This window comes from Lipotes vexillifer, unplaced genomic scaffold (assembly GCF_000442215.2).
Source record: "Lipotes vexillifer unplaced genomic scaffold, Lipotes_vexillifer_v1.1 scaffold221, whole genome shotgun sequence".
In the NCBI taxonomy this organism is placed as follows: Eukaryota; Metazoa; Chordata; class Mammalia; order Artiodactyla; family Lipotidae; genus Lipotes; species Lipotes vexillifer.
Genome location: NW_006772957.1, coordinates 1,290,785 through 1,310,576, shown reverse-complemented (window position 1 = coordinate 1,310,576; position 19,792 = coordinate 1,290,785). Strand labels below are relative to the sequence as shown.

General features: G+C 41.7%; 1 protein-coding gene across 1 annotated transcript in view; it reads left to right on the top strand.

The window, feature by feature from the left end:
- SLC35F4 (solute carrier family 35 member F4) overlaps positions 1–19,792 on the top strand; it is a 292,375-nt gene that overhangs the window by 268,351 nt on the left and 4,232 nt on the right. Inside the window, exons 3-6 of the mRNA XM_007447957.1 lie at positions 1,069–1,366; positions 6,066–6,285; positions 15,517–15,642; positions 17,567–17,759. Of these exons, the coding sequence (XP_007448019.1) occupies positions 1,069–1,366; positions 6,066–6,285; positions 15,517–15,642; positions 17,567–17,759 (837 nt within the window). The remainder of the gene's footprint in view (positions 1–1,068; positions 1,367–6,065; positions 6,286–15,516; positions 15,643–17,566; positions 17,760–19,792) is intronic.

Genomic DNA, 19,792 nt, shown 5'->3' with positions numbered 1-19,792 from the left:
TCAGCAGGAGAGCCAGCAGGTTCTGGAGAGGAAAAGTGAGAAACCACCCACTCTCACTTGCTATCTGTGGGCTGCACCACTTTCTTAACCCCAGGATAAGCCTTACACTTAAAGGAGGTCCCTGGAGATACAACAGAATCTTGCAGACAATTCTGCCTCCTTTCCCCCAGGGTTCTACTATCTGGGGACTCAGGGTGACCACTGCTCCCATTAAATTTCCTGACAGGTACATAAATTCAAAAACAAGTTGAACTTGTTTTCTCTATCAGGGGAGAAGGCCTTTATGACTGTCACTTTCAGAGAGCTTTGACTATTTTAGTGTGAAAAAATGCTCCTAAATTTTCTTAGTAAATGTAAAAATACAAAGCAGAATTCACTGTGCTCCCAGAAACATATTAAGTCGTAATTAGCTCGGAGATGGAAGGTAATTTTGTGCAGTTCAGACTTGCTCTGTTTTGGGGACACATCCTTTTCAACTTAATAGTCATCTTTGCTGCAGTTAAAAAAAAAAAAAGCAACTCAGTGGAATATAACAACAAATACTTATTTCTTGTTCACATTTCATGTCAGCAGACACAGGGTTCTGCTCATTCTCCCACATAGACCAAAAGAGCAGCTTCTGTTTGGGGTTCTCCATTCTAGTGGCAGAAAGGAAGAGCTAGAGAGGTAGTGGGACCCTGTGATGCCTCTTAAAACTTCTGCTGAGAGGCGGCATACCACACATCTATTTACGTTTGATTAGACAAAGCAGGTTACGTGGCCAAGGCGAAAGCCTTTGGAGCTGAAATGTGTAATGCTTGCACAAGGAAGTGGGTAGGGTACACCCAGAAACAGAGAGCATCCACCAAGTTCATGAGCATCGTCATAGCCTGGATAGGGGTCCAGATACACACTGTACCTTACAGAGCAGAGACTCCAGATTCCAGACAGAAAATGAGCTAGAGTTATCTGTCTCTTCAAATGACAGCAGGAGAAAAATAAAGAACACTGGTGATTCTACTTTCTGCCTTTTTGATTGCTGTTTTATAACTTGATTTCCACACATTTGTATTCCTTTCCTGTTTGCAGGGGATGATGGAACACAGACTCATCCTGAGAATAGCAGCCAGGAAAACAGAATCAAGGCTCGCTGCCTATCCTGTACGTCTATGGTTCTGAAGGCCATCTGGGGACTTCTGATCATCCTGTCAGTGTCATCATCTTGGGTTGGAACCACACAGATTGTAAAAATTACTTATAAGAACTTCTACTGTCCATTTTTCATGACTTGGTTTTCAACAAACTGGAACATTATGTTTTTCCCAGTCTATTACTCTGGTCATCTGGCCACTGCTCAAGAAAAGCAATCTCCAATGAAAAAATTCAGGTAGGTTTCATGTTAAATGGCCAGTAGGAGATGGTTTGAAATAATTTCATGCAAATATGCGTAATTTCGTCTCTTTGGAATATGAGGTGAGTTGAGGAGTGTGGAGAGGCAGGATCTAAGGTCGGTAGTGAACATATTAACACGAGGAAACAGAATCGGTACCACCCCAAAAATTATTAAGTGTCTACAACATGCCAGGCACTGTGCTGGTGCTTTTGTGTATCTTAGCTTATTGACCATCATTGGTGGTAACAGCCACGTCTTAAGACGGTGTTAATTATCCCCATTTTAACACAAGAGGTAATAGGTTTGGAGAGATTCAGGGACTTGTCCACGGTCACACACTTATAAATAATGGAACCCAGATTTTAATTCAGATCAGTTTATCTCTTGCCACGTTTTAAAAGAACAACACAGGATCTCGAGCCCAGAAAAAAAAACAAACTGTATTAATAAGATTATTACAGAAACATTTGCTCAGTATTCTGGACACAGTGGTGTTATAGCAGATGAAATGACTTGGTCTCAGGTAAAGGGAAGTTTGGCCTCGGGATGGTTTAAAAGATGCTGTTCTTTGCTGGCTAGGAGCACAGAGAGCCTTGTCTGTTGGTTTGCTAGCCATGAACTTGATAGTACCATGGTTCTAGTGGTTGCTCGGAGCTAAACCTGAATTCTGCAGCCCCACCTTGGGGAGATCAGGAAGCTGGCAGACATGTCATCCAGCCCTGCACAGCACTCAAGGAAGGCAAAAGCAGCATTCGGGTCAAAGTCCTGTGCTAACAGACAGCTTCTTGAAAGGAAAAGCCAGAACTAAGGAATAACTTCCAGGACAGTCACTCTGATCACCAGGAGAAAACAGCAGTCTTGACCTCAGCAGATGGCAGTGGGAAAGCGACAGTTTTCTTCACCCGCTTACTGCTCCTCGGCAGGATGACAATAAATTTGTATTGCAGGAGCCAAAATAACCTTGCCCTTTCTTGCCCTTTTACCTAATGAAAGGAAGGAGTGACTGTTACCACTGATGCATTATAAGACTGTCCTTGAAAACTTAAGACACTGTGAAGGCTTAATCTCCAACTTCCAATTTATCACCAGCTTGGAAGTGCCCGGGAATAGTGAAGTCACCCTGTGAGCTGATTTTCCACGTGTGTCCATGAACGTTCAGCTATCATTAAAGAATGAAAAACCAGTTCAAGAATGATAAATGTTTTCTGGTTTGGAGGAAAGGAAAAAGCCTTATACCTGTTTGGGATTGCTAAAAATACTTTCTATTTCTTCCCATCAAAATAGATGTGATGCTGGGGCATAAGATCAAGGGACATGATTATCAGAATAAAATTCTCCCTGTTTGAAAATACCTCCATTTACCCATAGCATGTGTTCCTATGGTTTAGACACACGTGCTGATAAAAACAGCAAAAGTTTAGTCTGGGAAGTAATACCTCAGAACACCTCAAAGCAAGCCAAGTCAGTTTTATTGAAGAGAATACATTTACAAGAGGCTCCTGCTGACAGAAGTGTTGTTTGGGGAATGAGTCTCATCTTCACCGCATCTCTCATGTTGAACTAACTCTGAATTTAGTGAGACCTGTAACTTGATAAGACACCTCCTCCTGTTAGTGCCTAGTGTGAAGTTGCCCATTTCTGAAAGTGAATCAAAGAGGTTTTATTGTCAAGCAGAAAACATTGTATGTGAAAGGAATCTCCAGTGGCCCCCTCCATATGAGAGGTAAACATTGCCAGAAAATGCTGAGATCCTTGATCTTTTTTCCCTGTAGACTCATTAACACCATCTGCCAAGAAGGCACCCCCTGAAGCTCTCATGGCAGAACGAGGGGAAAATATAGTATATAAGACTGAAAACAGGATTTGTCCCATAGCGCCAGACCCTATACCTATTTTCTCCTTTTCGCTTGAATGCTATGAAAGCGTTTCCAGTCTTTTGCTTATCACTAACATCAAAAGAATTTTCAGTAAGGTATCAAATCTGGGTGGTAAGGATTGTTCATTTGGAAGTAGTTTTTGATATTTCAATCATTCCATTTATATACTATCAAGAGAATTCAATTGCCTCAGGTGGATTTGAAATTTAAGAAGAAAAAAATTATATACCATAGTTTTGATGGTATATCAAAAGGGTATCAAAAGGTAATTTCCTAAGGAAAAAAATACTCTAGAAAGCATGAAACTAGAGCCAAAGATAAATTTGCCATGTGTCAGGAAGCTATGAAATGTGCTTAAGATGCCATCTGACATACAGAAAGCGTTCCATAACTAGTAGCTGCTGGAACAATGATGAGCATAGTTACGTTATTAGTGTCCCCCGACTTCTAAGCTTCTTTCCAAGTTTTGCCTCCTGTCAATGCCTCTTGTCTAGAAATTCTGATCTCATCATCCCAAGGAGAAACCTACTATTGTTATTTCCTTCTCCATAGAAATCCATCTTTAAAAAAAAAAAAAATCACATTTCCCAGCACTTACTGCTTAAATGGCAAAAGGTTTTACCCAGGTGAACTGGCGTATGAATGGAGAGCATTTTTATTAATTCTTGTAACAGCAGTGACAAGTGGGGAGAAGGGAAGTGACGAGAAGGGAAGAAGAAAGGGTAACAAGGAGGAAGCCAATACTGGGGGTCAGGATGAGCCAGGCCAAGAGCCTCTGCTGGGCAGCAGCCCTTTGCCTGGGGGACTCTCCCCATCCATGTGCCTCCACTGGCTTCCCCATGGGGCAGGGTGTTCCCTCTCCTGAATCCAAAGTCTTTGCTGGAGAGCACTCTACCCAGCACGATGGTGGGCTCTGGGAAGGAAGAACCATCACTAAGGCCAGTGATAAGAAAAGAAATACTTTAATCAGAAATGGATTTGTTGTGGTTCTTAATAAACATGTATTTTAAAGGACATTTAGCAGTTATAGATGTCAGGATAAACCCACGACTCTCCACTCCAGCTCTCCCTGGCAGACTTCCTCACAGAGCAAATCCCTTTGTAAGTACAGAACACAAAATGTGTGCCCAGTTGCTCTAGGAAAACTGTTGCTTGCTCTGTGTGTAACTCTGATTTGAGTATCTCAAAGGTAGGGCTTTAGAAAGGCCATCCATTTTATAATACTGTAAATTAACTACACTTCAGTAATACAAAACAGGTCATCCGTTTTATAATAATGTAAATCAACTACACGTCAATAAAACAAAACAGAGAGGCCATCCATTTACCTGTGTGTGTGAGCACGTGTAATTTCTGTTTACTTTGCAAAAGGCTTTGCCTCTGGCTTATTTAGTCCCTTCATTGATGTTTTGTCTCCTTCAAGTAAAAATTTAGCTTTGGGAATCCCATTTCCATTTTACAAAAGTCTTTCCATTTTGGTTGTCTGCCACATGAAAGTAAAATCACCATATGACTGTCTATGTGTTCAAAATGCATTTTTAACCTTCCCAGAATCACTGGCCTATGTATGATTCCCCGTGTTCTCAGCTGCTTGGAAGCAACATTTACTATGAGACTTGATTTTGAAAGCTGTGTCCCTGTGCTTGGAGCCTCACCATTTTGTCACGCCCTTCCCCCATGTGGTCCTCCTGTGGGGTAAATTGCTTCATACATGGGAGGCAAACATTGGCTGGAGATTACTTTGCTTTGCAATACTTTGAGGCATAATTATTTCTCTTCAGAAAGAGCTAGAAGACAAACCAGAAACTAGTACTACCTAGAGCCATTTAAATAGATTTGTCAACATTATAAACGTGCAAATATGAATAACTTGTTGCTTTAAACAGAATATTTATACTACTCTTGAAAATACAATGCCTGGCACAAGATAGTTGCCCAATGAAAGCTTGAATGTTCATGTACAACTGAGTGAAAAAAATAAAGCTGAATTTTCCCAGCTTGTTTTCAGTCCATAATCAAAAAGGCACTGCTACTCTACCACTTTTGATGTTGCCTATATGTATCGCTAGCTTCAACATTTTGATTAAAACAATCCTTTGGGCTAAATAATCAATTTAGTCAGAAACCAAGCAAATCAAAGATTTAACTGAAATGACTATTTTTACACAATGAATTCAGACAATTCCTCCAGAATGGCCAGGTGTTTGTACATAAATGCAACCTGAATTTTATTTATTTTACCATTTGGGGGTTATCACAGATGCTTCCTTCATTTTTTTCTGCCTAAAAAATGCTAGAGGAAAAAGAAATTTGTCCATTGGGCAGATATGTCAGAAAAAGGCATAATGTTTTAGGAATAATAAAATCCCAAGCTGTGCATGCCTACACATGATATGTGAGGCTGCACGTGGTCTGTAGCTTATTCAAACAGTAGCAACCATTTTGACCCTGTTGTATTTGTCCACCGGGAAAGAATCATCTGTCTCTTCAAATAGCTAGTAATTCCAGCAACCATTCATTTCTGGATTTCTCCGGGCTTCTCTGAGAATGTTTGGCAACAGCAAAATGGCTACCCCCAGGAATCTCCAGAGAATGGGTAGTAAAGGCTTAGCTCTGTGCCTGGGGAGATGTGGACTCCTCCATGGAACCCTTTGCACTCACAGCCCGTAGGTGGCAGAACTGGGTTCAGTAGGTTCCATAGATGAATGATGGGTCTTCAGGGTTTGTGCTCTTGGCTAAAAATGGCTGTCAAGAGTTAGTCTACACAAGATGTGTTAAAATTAATACCTGACTATTAACCTCTATTTCTTCTCTAGGGAATGCAGTCGAATTTTTGGTGAAGATGGTCTGACATTGAAGCTCTTTCTTAAGAGAACTGCTCCCTTTTCTATTCTATGGACTTTGACTAATTACCTGTATTTACTGGCTTTAAAGAAGCTGACAGCCACAGATGTCTCTGCTCTGTTCTGTTGTAACAAAGCCTTTGTCTTCTTGCTGTCGTGGATCGTGCTGAAAGACAGGTTCATGGGAGTGAGGGTAATGGCACACTTGATTCAATGTGTAAGGCCGCATTTAATCATAGATCCTTGGTATCAGGAGAGCTGCTTTGTTTTGTGGAGTTTCTGCAAAACTTTTCCCATTGGTTCTGAGTACAGATTGAAATTCGAAGTTGCATTAGGACGCCCAGGCAGTTACAACATCATGAGAAGATAAAGAGATTGTTTCCATTGGAATCAGTCAGCTGATTTCAACAGGAGGCACTCAGGGAAAAGAAGTTCTTTTCTTAGAATTAATGGTGTGATCAACTCCTTCTGTCCTCGGAAAAGAAGGGTCTGAGAAAATTAGCCACAGTAAAGATTATGATTTGCTTTTTTTCCAATCAACATACGTTGGGACAACTCCCTCATGTCTTTTCCCCCCAGAGATGGATTTAATTAATATTGGTGTAAGTAGATAAGGTTACCAAACAGTAATTAAAGTCACCAGTAATGGCACAGTGCTGTTAAAAGTGGCTATATATCTAATGTGACTAACTAGATATGGAACTAAAAGCAATAACTCTTACTTTGGGGTACAAATCCTTAATTGAACTGCATTAAACTTCCACCAACCACTTCAGTTCTGAGTTTATATCCCTTTCACAGGTAACATGGATTTAAAAATAAAAAAATTTTTTGTATGCTTGATCTTTGTTAGATTGATTGAAAACCATGCAGATGTAAGGAGCCAGATCTCATTCATATAATCTGGTATGCCACCATGATGAAAATATTGAGTAAATAGTTCCTTGAAAGGAGGTCCAAACGAATAGCCTTTTTCCAGAAGATAAACATCACACAATTATTGTTCTCCAAAAAAGATGTCCAAGACTGGATTTGAAACACATTTTGCTATCAAAATATTGCTCTTGTTGCAATGATTCCAGGGTCCTTGCCCTGCTAAATGCTGAAATTCATGTCTATATTAGAGAGAGAGTTTGTGACAGGTATCATCCTGAAAACTTCATCTTAATAGCCAATTAGCAATTAGCTAATTCTGGTTGTATCTTGGGAAATGCTGCTCAGAAATTCAGAACTGAAACTTGACATGAACAAGTGAAAAGCTACAGCAGAAGACAGCATAAGAAACTGAATCAGTCCATGATACCATTAAACTATACCAGATGTGGTCCCATACTCATTCTCCATAGCTAATCTTAGATCTCACACCCAAAGGGCTTAGCATCATGTTTTCACACATGAAGCATTGGTACTGTCTGTCCACGATCACATGCCCTGACAAGTACTTGAGAACAAGAACCTTCTTTACATTGCTCACTGATCCATTCAGCTTGGGCTACATAATTTGTGGGCCCCAGTGAAAAGTGAAAATGCAGGCCTCCTGTTGAAAAAAATTGTGAATAGGGTTTCCCTGGTGGCGCAGTGGTTGGGAGTCCGCCTGCCGATGCAGGGGACGCGGGTTCCTGCCCCAGTCTGGGAGGATCCCACATGCCGCGGAGCGGCTGAGCCCGTGAGCCCGTGAGCCATGGCCGCTGAGCCTGCGCGTCCGGAGCCTGTGCTCCGCCACGGGAGAGGCCACAACAGTGAGAGGCCCGCGTACCGCAAAAAAAAAAAAAAAAAAAAATTGGGAATAATTTCAACATGGCAACATCAGGGAGCCCACTGCATCTGCACAGGTCATATGCCCACGAAACTAGTTCTAACACCTAGAATAATACAAGGGACAAAGTAGAGACGCTACATATTTAAGGATATAGTGAATGAACTCATGCTTACAAGATCTTTCTCTTGTCTATCTACTACCACCTTGGATCACCCATGAGTATTTGGAGGGCCTTGTCAGAAGAGAGGGCAAGGAAGGAGATTTAGGGGCTTTTCTGCTCTTTCAGTGTCATGTGAATACCAAAAGGAAATAGATATGTTCACTATTAGATTTGCCAGTGAGCAAATCAGTTGTATTAGAGTGAATGAATGCATTTAACCATGGAACTTACTTATGCAAGGGGTCATATCAAAAGAAGCTTGATGTTTATTTGAGGACTTTTAGGGGGAAAAGCTCAGCTGTGTAACATTTAAATGGCAGATTTAGGAAATCGGCCCAGAAGCTACAAAGCATTTCTATCTTAAAATTTGCATCGGTGGTGGGTTTAATGGTGGCCCCCAATAAGGTGTCCATACTCTAATCCCCAGAACCTGTGAATGTGACCTTACTTGGAAAAATAGTCTTTGCAGACATAATTAACTTAAGGATTTTGCAAAGAGGAGATCATCCTGGTTGATCTGGGTGGCTCCTAAATCCAATAACAAGTATCCTTATAAGAGACACACACAGGAAAGACACACAGAGGAGGGGAAGGCAATGTGACCACAGAGACAGAGATTAGAGTGATGCAGCCACAAGCCCAGGGAAGCCAGGGCAGCCACCAGAACCTGGACGAGGCAGGAATGTAATACTGTTCTCTCCCAGAGTTGCTGTTGGGAGCATGGCCCTGCCCAATTTTGAACTTCTGGCCTCCAGAACTATGAGAGAATAGATTTCTGCTGTTTTTAGTAACCAAGTTTGTGGTAATTTGTTACAGCAGCCTCAGGAAACTAACACAGCATCTGTAAGTAATAAAACCTGATAGAAAAATTGTTAAGTAGCCAATAAGTAGTTGTTAATAAGTAAATATGTAAATTAAGACATCATAATGACAAAATAGTAAGTATTAATGTCAGGCATGCTGGGAGAAGCCAGGTATTTTTCTTTTTAAATGACAGGAGGTGCTTCACTTCTCACTGTGAAACATTAGGAAGTGTTTAATGCCATGTTCTAGAAGAATGTCAAGGTGTAATTTTAATAATGCCCATAATCAGGCCATGGAATATAAGAAGCACCGAAACATATTCAGCACTTTGCCTTTTGACCATATCAGCAGTTCTTTTCCTTCTGAGACATATTGAGAACATGTATAATTAGGTCATTTGAGAAATTAGAGGAGGACAAATAGAATACTGACAACATAAATGCAGCTCTTATTGCCTACACCCATAAACAGGACAAAGCCTGTAGATGCCACCCCACTTGGACTACTCTTTTTTTAAATAGTTAAAGGGTTGCTTTCAGTCATCACATCAAAATGTATATTTCTGACTCATTCTAAGTCTTCAGTAGTTCAGAAAAAGATAGTTTGGGGATTATGATTCTCATTTGCATGACCCGAAGAATTATCACCCTTAAGATAAAACATATGGCCTCCCCTACTTCTATGTTTGTTTGTTTTTTTTTCAGTACGCGGGCCTCTCACCGTTGCGGCCTCTCCCGTTGCGGAGCACAGGCTCCGGACGCGCAGGCCCGGTCGGCCATGGCTCACGGGCCCAGCCGCTCCGCGGCATGTGGGATCTTCCCGGACCGGGGCACGAACCCGTGTCCCCTGCATCGGCAGGCGGACTCTCAACCACTGCGCCACCAGGGAAGCCCTCCTACTTCTATTTTTCACGTCAAAATGACACGTTGAACAGAATGAAGGATGCTTTAAATTATAATATCAGTAAATACGGGTTTATCTGGAGCACCAGTTGGCCAGAATTAGCAATGCTCACATAAAAACTAATTATATGTTTTGAATAACTTGTTAATATTTAGTTTCCTTGGAATTTTGATTGAATCACAGATGGAAAGGTAGTCTGCCATACATTTAGTTTTCTATTATGAAATTCTTTCAGCCAGTTTGCTAGTGAGTTTTGGTGTGTTAAAAAACTCATAAGTAGCTGCTTACAGCTGATGTATGATAATCATGTGGAAATTAGTAAACTTCTTTAAAAGACCTTTCTTTTTAATTGCAAAAATGTTGCCAAGTGAGAATCCAGCTCTTGCAGCATTGAAGATAGGTGTTTTTCCCATCTCCAAGATCTGTTTTGTTTAGCTAGCATTCTTAAATTCATCAGAACCAGAATATCACTGAATATCAATGATATTGATATTGATCACAGAATATCAATAAAAAAAGGTTCTCCGCAAAAGAAAACAGAAACAAATGAGCCACTGCTTCAGGTTTTCTTCTCTATCACTGGCATCCATTTCACTCCAATGAAAAGTAAACGCCAGACTAGAAAATTAACACCCTTTCTTTCAGATCTTGTCCCCCCCTTGTTTTTATATTATTAATTGAAAATGTTCATTCATTTTCAAATTTCCTTGAACATGTGAAGAAAATTGGTGGGCAATGAATGGCTCAGCAGACCCCAACTTTTATAGCAGATTGAGGAAATGAACTTGTGTCCCTTCAGCTTGGTAGCCACCTATTTTCTAGGTATAATTGGGTCCTTATGTGTTTAGTTTCCCAAACTGTGGCTCTTTTGGAGACTTTCCTCCATCCGCTAAGAACTGACTGGGGTATGACAGTTAAATGGAATCTTTCATTGCTTTAAACTGCTCTTCTCTGAATTCAAACTGGGCTCCAGGGCACTCTAAATCAATCAGGACCCTGAAGCTGAGCTGCTACTGATTTGTGCCAATATTACATATTTAGATAAGATTCAAGACAATCTTGTTTCCATTTTGCCTCTGATTGGCATTTCTGCAGTAACTCTTCATTCCTGGGCAGTGCAGACTGCTCTGTCTAGAACCTTCATGCTTCCCGCTGGAGGCAGTAGAGGATGGGTAGTGGGGCTCTTCCCCTTTCATCCTCCTCTTGGCAGGAGAATGATTCACGAATACAGGGAGGGGAGAGCTGAGTTGGGAAGGCTCTCCGATCTTATGCCCTCAAGGAACCCATAACCCCTGTCAACAAGGTGCAGTCAATAGTTCTCATCTACCTTCCACACGTACTCTGGAGTCTTTCCTTCCGGGATTTCTTTCCTTCTCTTCCGTCCTGGTCTTCCTTTGGGATCATTTTCAGATGGGTATTTTTTCATATAAAAACAGATGTGTATGTGTGTGGCAGTGGGGTGGAGGATGGGAATCTTAGTTTGAGTCTCAGGCTTGACCTGCCCCACCCCAGGGACCCACCCACCTCCACACACACACGCACACACACACACACACACACACACACACACACACAGAGTATCCGGACAGCTGTGGACTGCCCACCTCTTTAATTTCTCACACGTCAACTCTTGTCCAATTTCATTGGCTCTGAGTAAAACAGATGGCTCTTCTTTATAGAAGCTTAAATGTAACATGTGGTCAAGTTTAAGGATTCTGTGCAGCCATGGTTCCCTGAAAATGGACTCTATCCAAATACACTCAGAGGGAAGAAGAATGATCTCCAGTGCAGGTCTCACTGGCCAAACTATGAATGTGTATCCCACCTTCAGCTGCTAACCTTGAGTCTTGAACTTGAGTGCAGTCTGGCCAGCAGTATAGCTTTGAGGCCCCCCATTTCAGAGCCTGATGTAGGCTTGGGATTCAAGGTCCATTGAAAGCCGGGGAAGCTCCTACCTGCTCCAGCCAGCTCCAGAAACAGGGTTAACCACACGGCAAATTAAGGAAAGATGTTTGGGTTACAGTTAGAAAGAGAAGCAGTTAAAGGTTCATCTCAATACCCTGAATCATAGAAGAGCTGATATTGTTGTGAGAATGATAGTTCTGGAAATCATTCGTCAATGGGAAACACAGTGACTGTAATGAGGCTCATAAACCCTCCTGGAGATCCAGAGAAGGGCTGGACCCTTTTGGGTTTTGAGGCCCTGAGTCAAAAGAGGAAAACAATGAAGATAAAAGAAAACAAAAATCAGCCAAAAGCCAGCTATTTCTCTAGGTTTTATCTATACAAACTAATTCTTTGGGATGGGAAAGAAACCTTACTTTCAGGCAGGGCCACAGGTAGTATACATTTCAGTGAGATCACCAAATGTTTACTGTTAAAGCCCTCTTTGGGCTTTAAGAACAGGTCCCCCTCATGGTCCCCCTCTGATTGGCCCTGAGAGTTGATGCAGAGACTCTCGGAGGGAAGTGAGCCCACAGAGGAAGGTAGTTGGCTCAGGTGGTGATGTCCCGCAAGGAGCACGCAAAGATAACGGGCTAAATAAGTCCTCTTCCTCAGGGTATTCACCCCAGGTGGGCACACCATGATGTGAGAGAACCCAGAGGTTTAGAAGGTTAAAAATGAGGCATTGGCAGCTTTATGATCACTATGGTTACTAACATTTTCACCCAGGTCAGATTCAGGTAACGGTTGTGGTGGGTTTCCAACTTATTTAGACATCTCTGGTTGGTTATGGGGCTGCAACTGGAGTAGGTTGTGAGGAGAGCCATGTTTTTCTGAAGCCAAGCAGGTGTCACCATGAGATGGCACCATCAGCAGAGGAGTCCCTCATGTGGACGCTAATGTGCTCAGAAGCATTTTTGTTTGTCAGCATGTGGATGTCACATGTGAGCCCTTCTGACACAGTACTTAAAGCGCTGGCTTCCTGCAGGTACATTTCCAGCATCCTGAGCACAAGAAGAATCATTTTGTACTTTTTTTGTTGAGAAGACAATTAATCCTTCCTTAACGATTGATTACTTCTGAAAACGCACATGACTCAGACCTGTGCTTGGGTTACATATTCTCCAGAAATCTCAAGAATATTTACTCTGTAATTAACCAACAGTGCCAGGCAGAACCACTCCAAGATCATCCAAACAACCACTCCAAATGAGCCTGCCACCCAACACTTCCCTGCATTTTCTAGACTAGCTGAGCTCCCTTCCCTTAGTTCCAACTGTGTAGATAAGAAACATACAGAAAAAAAATTTTAAACCTGGCCATAGAGAACTTGTTCTATCAGATAGTTGTGAAATTTAAATAGAAATGTGGAAAATAATTTATCTTTTCCCCCCAGGTAACCTATATAAGCTATAAATTATTAACCTATAAATACCTGTTCATACCATAGAGAGGAATTTTTCTAACATTGGAAATATTCAGATTTTCATGCTTTTGGAACCTTAACAGCACTGTCTGGCCCCCTGAAGTGAAAAATGCTTCTCTCCGTGACCACAATTCAAAGAGACACTGGTATAATTAATATGACAATTTAAGTGGTCTGAGCTAATATTTTCACAAGCACTTAAATATAAAATGTAATGGAGATCTTTAAGAGGCTCATCATGACTATAATTCTGAATTGCTATAAAATTATGTAATCTATGTCCATGTCCAATTCCTATCTTGAGAAAACTTATAATAGAGGTAAATACAGTGCATATGTATTTTTACTAATGGCTGACTCAGAAAAGAAAGTGTTCCCAACCGGGTCATATCCTGGGGATAATGGTATTAAATGTTCAACACTTTCCAGACAGTGTTTTTGTTTTTTTCCCTTTTTTTTTTTTTTTTTTTGTATGGACTGTTTGTTTTCAGAATCCCCTAAGCCAAGAATTATATATTATACACAATTGCTTAAACCCAGATATTGTATGTTATAGAATAATTTTAGTAATTTTAAATATTAAACAGCACATCATGTTAAAGCTTCATTAGGATTAACACTGTGTTCTGTTACCCCTGTCTTGAAGAAATTACCTGTTTTTTTGACTAAGAAAATACATCTGATGTTTGGTAAAAAGAAAACAAGTATTAATTCAAATTTATTATCCTACAAGTTCAGTATTTTGAGGGAAATCTATCTGTGTACATGAATACTTTAACCTATGAACATTAACACAAAAACAAGTCAGAAACTGCCAGTGTTTAAGGTAACTTTTCATTTCTCTGACATCAGGTTGCCCAAAGAAATGTTGCAAATCCCTGGCTGAACTATAAATCCCCAAATCAAAGAAAATGATAAGTCTCACAGAATTCCCAGGTCTAGGGAACCACTTCACCATGTTTATTTATGAGTCTATGACTTCCTGTTTGCAAAATTTCCTTGACACCTCACATTGTGTGCATTTGTATTAAATTCTATTCCCTATAGTTTGAGGCACAGTCTAACCGGAACACGTGGCTAGAAGGTTTAGAGACTGTGATACTCAGTCAGCAAGAGCAATGCCCCACCCCCCACCCCTGGATAACGCTTTATGAAGACAGTTTTTCACTGCTGACAAGTCGGCTTCTATTCTCAAGTACTCCTGCTGCTTTTCATAAAAGACGCTTTAGTATGGAGCTGGCTCTGAAACCAGCTGTGCCCTTGCTTTGGGTGGTCATTAACAAAAGAAATGCTTTAACAGCGTCTAAATTATATGTGCCATTGTTATCATACTTTGCACTGGCCTTCAGCAAGTCTACAGTTGCGTGTTGAAGATCTACATTTTGTTGTAATGAATAATTCACTAATAATATTTCAAAGGGTCAAAAAATATCCCACATGTGAGAAATCTATCTACAGGGGAACTGATTTACTTGCGAATACTCAGAACTGAAGCTTAACAAAATTGATCACCAGGTATATTTAAATTTCCCACAAAGTTGCATCATGATTTTAAAGTCAGTGAGACTATTTCACAAGGAGATGATAGTGTTTCCTACTCCAGGGTTGTCATTTTACTGTTTACTGTAGCTTTAAAATGTTTTCCAGTAGAAACCAGTTCAAGGTAAATTAAAGAAATAGATGCCAACCAGCATTTCGCAAAGGAAGTGGACTCCTGTTTGGAATATACCAAGGATCATATTAATTTACAGTCAACCATTATGATTTCAATCAAATTCTTAATATTTCACTTTATACAGCTAATGCTCTAGAATAATTGAATGAAATTATCTTTCTGTGGCTTAATTTGCATGTAAACAAAAGGAAGAGCTAGCTTCCGTTTGATAGTCCAAGTGACAGTGCAAACTCAGCTCGCTCCTTATAAATCACTCTGAAAGAGTATTCTTTCCTTTTTTCACTTTGGCCTAAAAGTGTCCTCCTAGCTGCAGCAATATTATGTCTCCATAATCAAGTTCTGGTTATATGGAGATGTTCAGAAACATGCATTGATCCAAGGAGCTGATTAAAATGTATGCTGAATTGTCTGAGGAAAAAGAACACAGTACAGATGAAAATGCTAAGAAGTGACTTCCTATTAAATTTATTTCACCACTATGGGTATTAATCTCTAGGAAGTTGATCTAAAAATTAAACTACAATTACTAGCCCTTAATTAGAATGTGAGCAGCTTCTATATTTTCTGCCTGGTTGTCTCATGAGCATACGGATTTCTTGCTAATACTGACCTTTCCTACATTTAAACAGTGATGTACAAGAGGTAATTGGGTTTGAGGAAGCATGTAGCAACTCCCATGATGCCTTCAATTGCTTCTCTGGGGTATGGAGGCATCAATTAAAAATTTTTTTCTCTTTGCATTCTACTTGATAGATAGTTGCCGCAATAATGGCAATCACTGGCATCGTCATGATGGCGTATGCAGATAATTTCCATGCTGATTCCATCATAGGAGTAGCATTTGCAGTGGGCTCGGCCTCGACATCTGCACTGTATAAGGTATTCTGTGCACTTCCTTATGTACTCAACTGTCATTTGTAGCTTAGACTTTTAAGTAATAAAAGAAGGAAGGACAAAGAAAATCTTGACTAGCAAAAAAAAAAGATGGTTTAAATAATAACAAGTACCAATTATTGAGTACTTGCTACAGGCTGGGTGCTTGCTAGAAATTTTCACCTGCGTTAATGCACCTTTATGAGGCATAGGTGCTTATCCCCACTTTCCAGATGAGGAAACTGAGACTTTGAAAGATTAAGTAACTTATCCAAGATCATCCAGCCAGGAAGTGATAGAGCCAAGATTTAAACTCGGACTGGTCAACTCCAAAGCCTGTGGTCCGTGCCCCGACCCCTCCCAAATCATCTATCAGTTATAGCAGGAGCCGAGGAAGACTTCTCCCCTATGTTTCTTTAATTTAACTATTGAGGCCATTATTTCAACTACAATGAGGTATTAAAAATACCTTGAGAGTTTACTGTTTGTTGCATATTAACCTGGAACACGTGTCAATGTTATTAGCTAAATGAAGAGCCTCTTTTCTTCTCTGATGGTTACTGGGTTTGTACTCACAGTTCTTTCTCCCCTGGAGTGGCCTGTCATCAGTGAAAGCTCTATTCGGAATCACTGTCCCTGACTTCAAAAGTGAGGATTAAGAGAGCAGATCTAAAAGGTTATTCACAGAAGCTCCACTTTTCAGAGCCAAATTTCTGGATGTAGCTAAAGAACTGTTCCACTTTCACCTCTCTTGGGGTTTCAATGAGAAAATCCTCTCTGAAAGGCAGAAAATGCCCTTTGCATCCACCTCTGGATGCCTGTTCCGATTATTCACCAATGGATGCCTGTTCCGATTATTCACCAACTCTGCCGCTCAGAGGACATTGTGTCTATTTCCATATCGACATTTCCTGGCCCACTGATTCTGTGACAAGCTTGACAGGTGTTCACTCAATCACCATTAGTGTCTAACTTGCCCCCAACTGAGACTCCACGGAGATGTGTGATGTGACCAAATACCACAAGCACGTGCTCAAGTTCTCTTAAGTCTCTCAAGAGAAAAAAATGATACGTTTAGTTGAAATTAAAAGCAATACCAGGACTTGCTATATGCCTGGGATGGCTCTTTTATAGAGAGAATTCTCCTGACCATGTTACAGATGTATTCATTCTGGGAGCGGTAATATTTCGCTGACATGCACAAAATCGTATGTGTACCATAGAAAAGAGATACTCTGTGCTACATTGTTTGAGGATTAATAAAGGAAGCAGAGGGGTTAAAAAGCCAAGAAATATGGACTAGAGAACTGGTTCCTCCCCAGCCTGATGTGTGATTTAGATTAGCTATATATGTCTCCTTGCCATCTTTTTCTACACACAGATTTATAATCCAGAAAACAAAGACCATCTTTTTTAAAATCTGGAGAATAAATACGGTACTTGTGAAAATATTTTAGGCTCAGAGAGAAAAGTGCTTATAAATCCATGGCATTGTTATTATTTCTCTCAATAATATAATGATAGCCTCTCTCTGTCCAATTTAGTTTTCAGTACCTGTCAAAATAAGGGTAAAATGAATCCCATGCTTGAAGAGGAGAATTGATGGCACCTCAATCCTAGATGTTTCTGGGCTTGTCTGCACTCTTATTTATCATCCGCCCTGTAGCCATAACTGATGGTGGTGTTTTTCCCAGTGTGCAGTATCCCTGTGGCACAGAAAGTGGAATTCATTTTATGGCATTTGCTGTTTCATATGAAGGCTAGAGGGCATTTGAATTCCTTATCTCAGCAGCACATTTAGTGCCACGGAGACGGTGGGATAAGAAGACATAGAGCATAAACCCTGCGCCAGTTAGTTCATGATGTAGAAATTGCCTTTCTGATACAATGTCCCTGACTGTGTGGCTAATGAGTTCCTTTCTCGTTCTAGGTTTTGTTTAAGATGTTTCTCGGAAGTGCCAACTTTGGTGAGGCAGCACACTTTGTCTCCACATTGGGTTTCTTCAACTTAATCTTCATCTCCTTCACCCCCGTCATCCTGTATCTCACCAAGGTGGAGCACTGGTCCTCGTTTGCAGCTCTGCCGTGGGGCTGTCTCTGCGGGATGGCAGGGCTCTGGCTGGGTAAGTGGCCCTGGGTTTTGCCTTCCATTTCCTATGTCACTTGACCTCTCCTTGGAGAGTTAAATTGTCATAGTAAGATTATTCCTTTGGGTACCCCTGTCCTCTATTTCCCAAACTTACCTAACGTTGGTTAATGGTTGCAAAGTTCTTTGCAGATTATTGCTTGATTAGATCAGAGCTATCCAGCTAGTATGCCTCCCATGGGTTAAGTGCTGAGCTGATCACCACGGATCCTCAAGTAGCCTCGTCCATTCTTCATGATGTACTGTGTGATGTTATTGTGTTCCATGTGTGGCACAGTGTGTCAGGCAGAGGGGGAGAGTGGATGGGGGATTCAAGGGACTCAAAGTGGATCAAATGGCAGGAGCACCAAGTGCAGGAGGAACTGGGGAGGAAGGAAGGACATGTCATTCAGGAGGGCAGCAGGTCACGGAGGGCCTGGAACGCCACGTTGAGGGGATTGGCTTTCAAATCCACTTAATGATCTTTAAGCAGGGAGGTGACAGGCTTACATCTGCATTCTAAACAGTCTACTCTGGTCGTGTCTGGAGAATGAATTTGAGATGGGAAACCCTCACCGAGCAAGGGAAGATGACAGAACAGGACGAGGTGGCCCTGCTAAGTAGGCTGTGCCTAGCAGATGACCAAGAAATAGCCACCTGGAGTGTTTCTCATGTTCTGTCTCCCAACTCCCCATGACTCTGAGCCTGTCTGCTTCACCTGAGCAGCTGGGGGGGGGCTCCCACTTTCCAGCTGCGCTTTCATTTAATGTGAGAGGAACCTCAATATAACAAGCCCACTCTTTCGCTGTGCCTAGCAGATGACCAAGAAATAGCCACCTGGAGTGTTTCTCATGTTCTGTCTCCCAACTCCCCATGACTCTGAGCCTGTCTGCTTCACCTGAGCAGCTGGGGGGGGGCTCCCACTTTCCAGCTGCGCTTTCATTTAATGTGAGAGGAACCGCAATATAACAAGCCGACTCTTTCCTCACCAAGCAGCTGAACAACAAACACCCAATGACTCAGGGTCTCTGCTCAGAATCAAACCCCTTTCATTCTGCTCCTCTCCCCCGTTCCACCTGGTAACAGCACCCTCTGCCCACTCCATGTTCACCCGCCATACTGGACCTGCAGGACATCTGCTGCCCCTCAGTTGACCTTCTTTATCAAGGTGACATAGTCTGAAACAGCACTGCAAGTCTTAGGAGGGAAAAAGAATGCCCTTGTTTTCGTTCCCACAAAAACACTGGATCATCTTCTACTCTGGCCCAGGCCCCTAAGGGGAGCTCTTCAACCAGACAGGAAACACTCACGAGAAAGATCAAACATTAATTGTTGATCCTTTAAATTCTACTTTTGAAGACCAAAAATGTGTAATTATGACCGCTCATAACCTGTGCTAAATTGAGTAGTAGAAATCAATAGCAGTCTTTCCATAAGACCAAAACACCCTAATTAAAAGTGCCTAGATCTCTTCCTGGCCAAAAGCAATCTAATTGGGAATAATCATAGCCCAAATTTCACTACCTCTTGGCCCCAGCTGTGACCCGTGATCTCCAGCTTGCTGCAAAGTAGCCCTCCACCCACGTTGATCCCTTGGCACCTCTAATAACGCACTCCTAAGCAAGCCTGCTCAGGCTGGGCATCACCCATGCTAGCCGGACCCTGAAGTTCTCCACCAAGCAGCGTGATCTCCACACTGCACTGGGTGTAGTGCCGCCCAGCTTAGAGCTGCCCCACAGGCTCATCCCCGTGCATGGAGCCCTCTCTGTGCCAGGGTTGCCCTGTGACAAAATGAGGAGACAGCCTCTCTCCTGACTGTGTTACACACCCCAGGGTTTTGCAATCTTCAGTGCTTCTGCTCTTAAGTTTTTATTGCCACCTTCTCTTCTCCATAGGAATCAGATATGATCTAGTGAGATCAGGGCTGGAGACAGATCTGAGAGGCAAAGAGCAGGCTGAACTCTGACCCCACCCCCCATCACCTGTAACTACAGCTTCTATCTGATTAGGTTCACCTGGCCTCATTCCTGC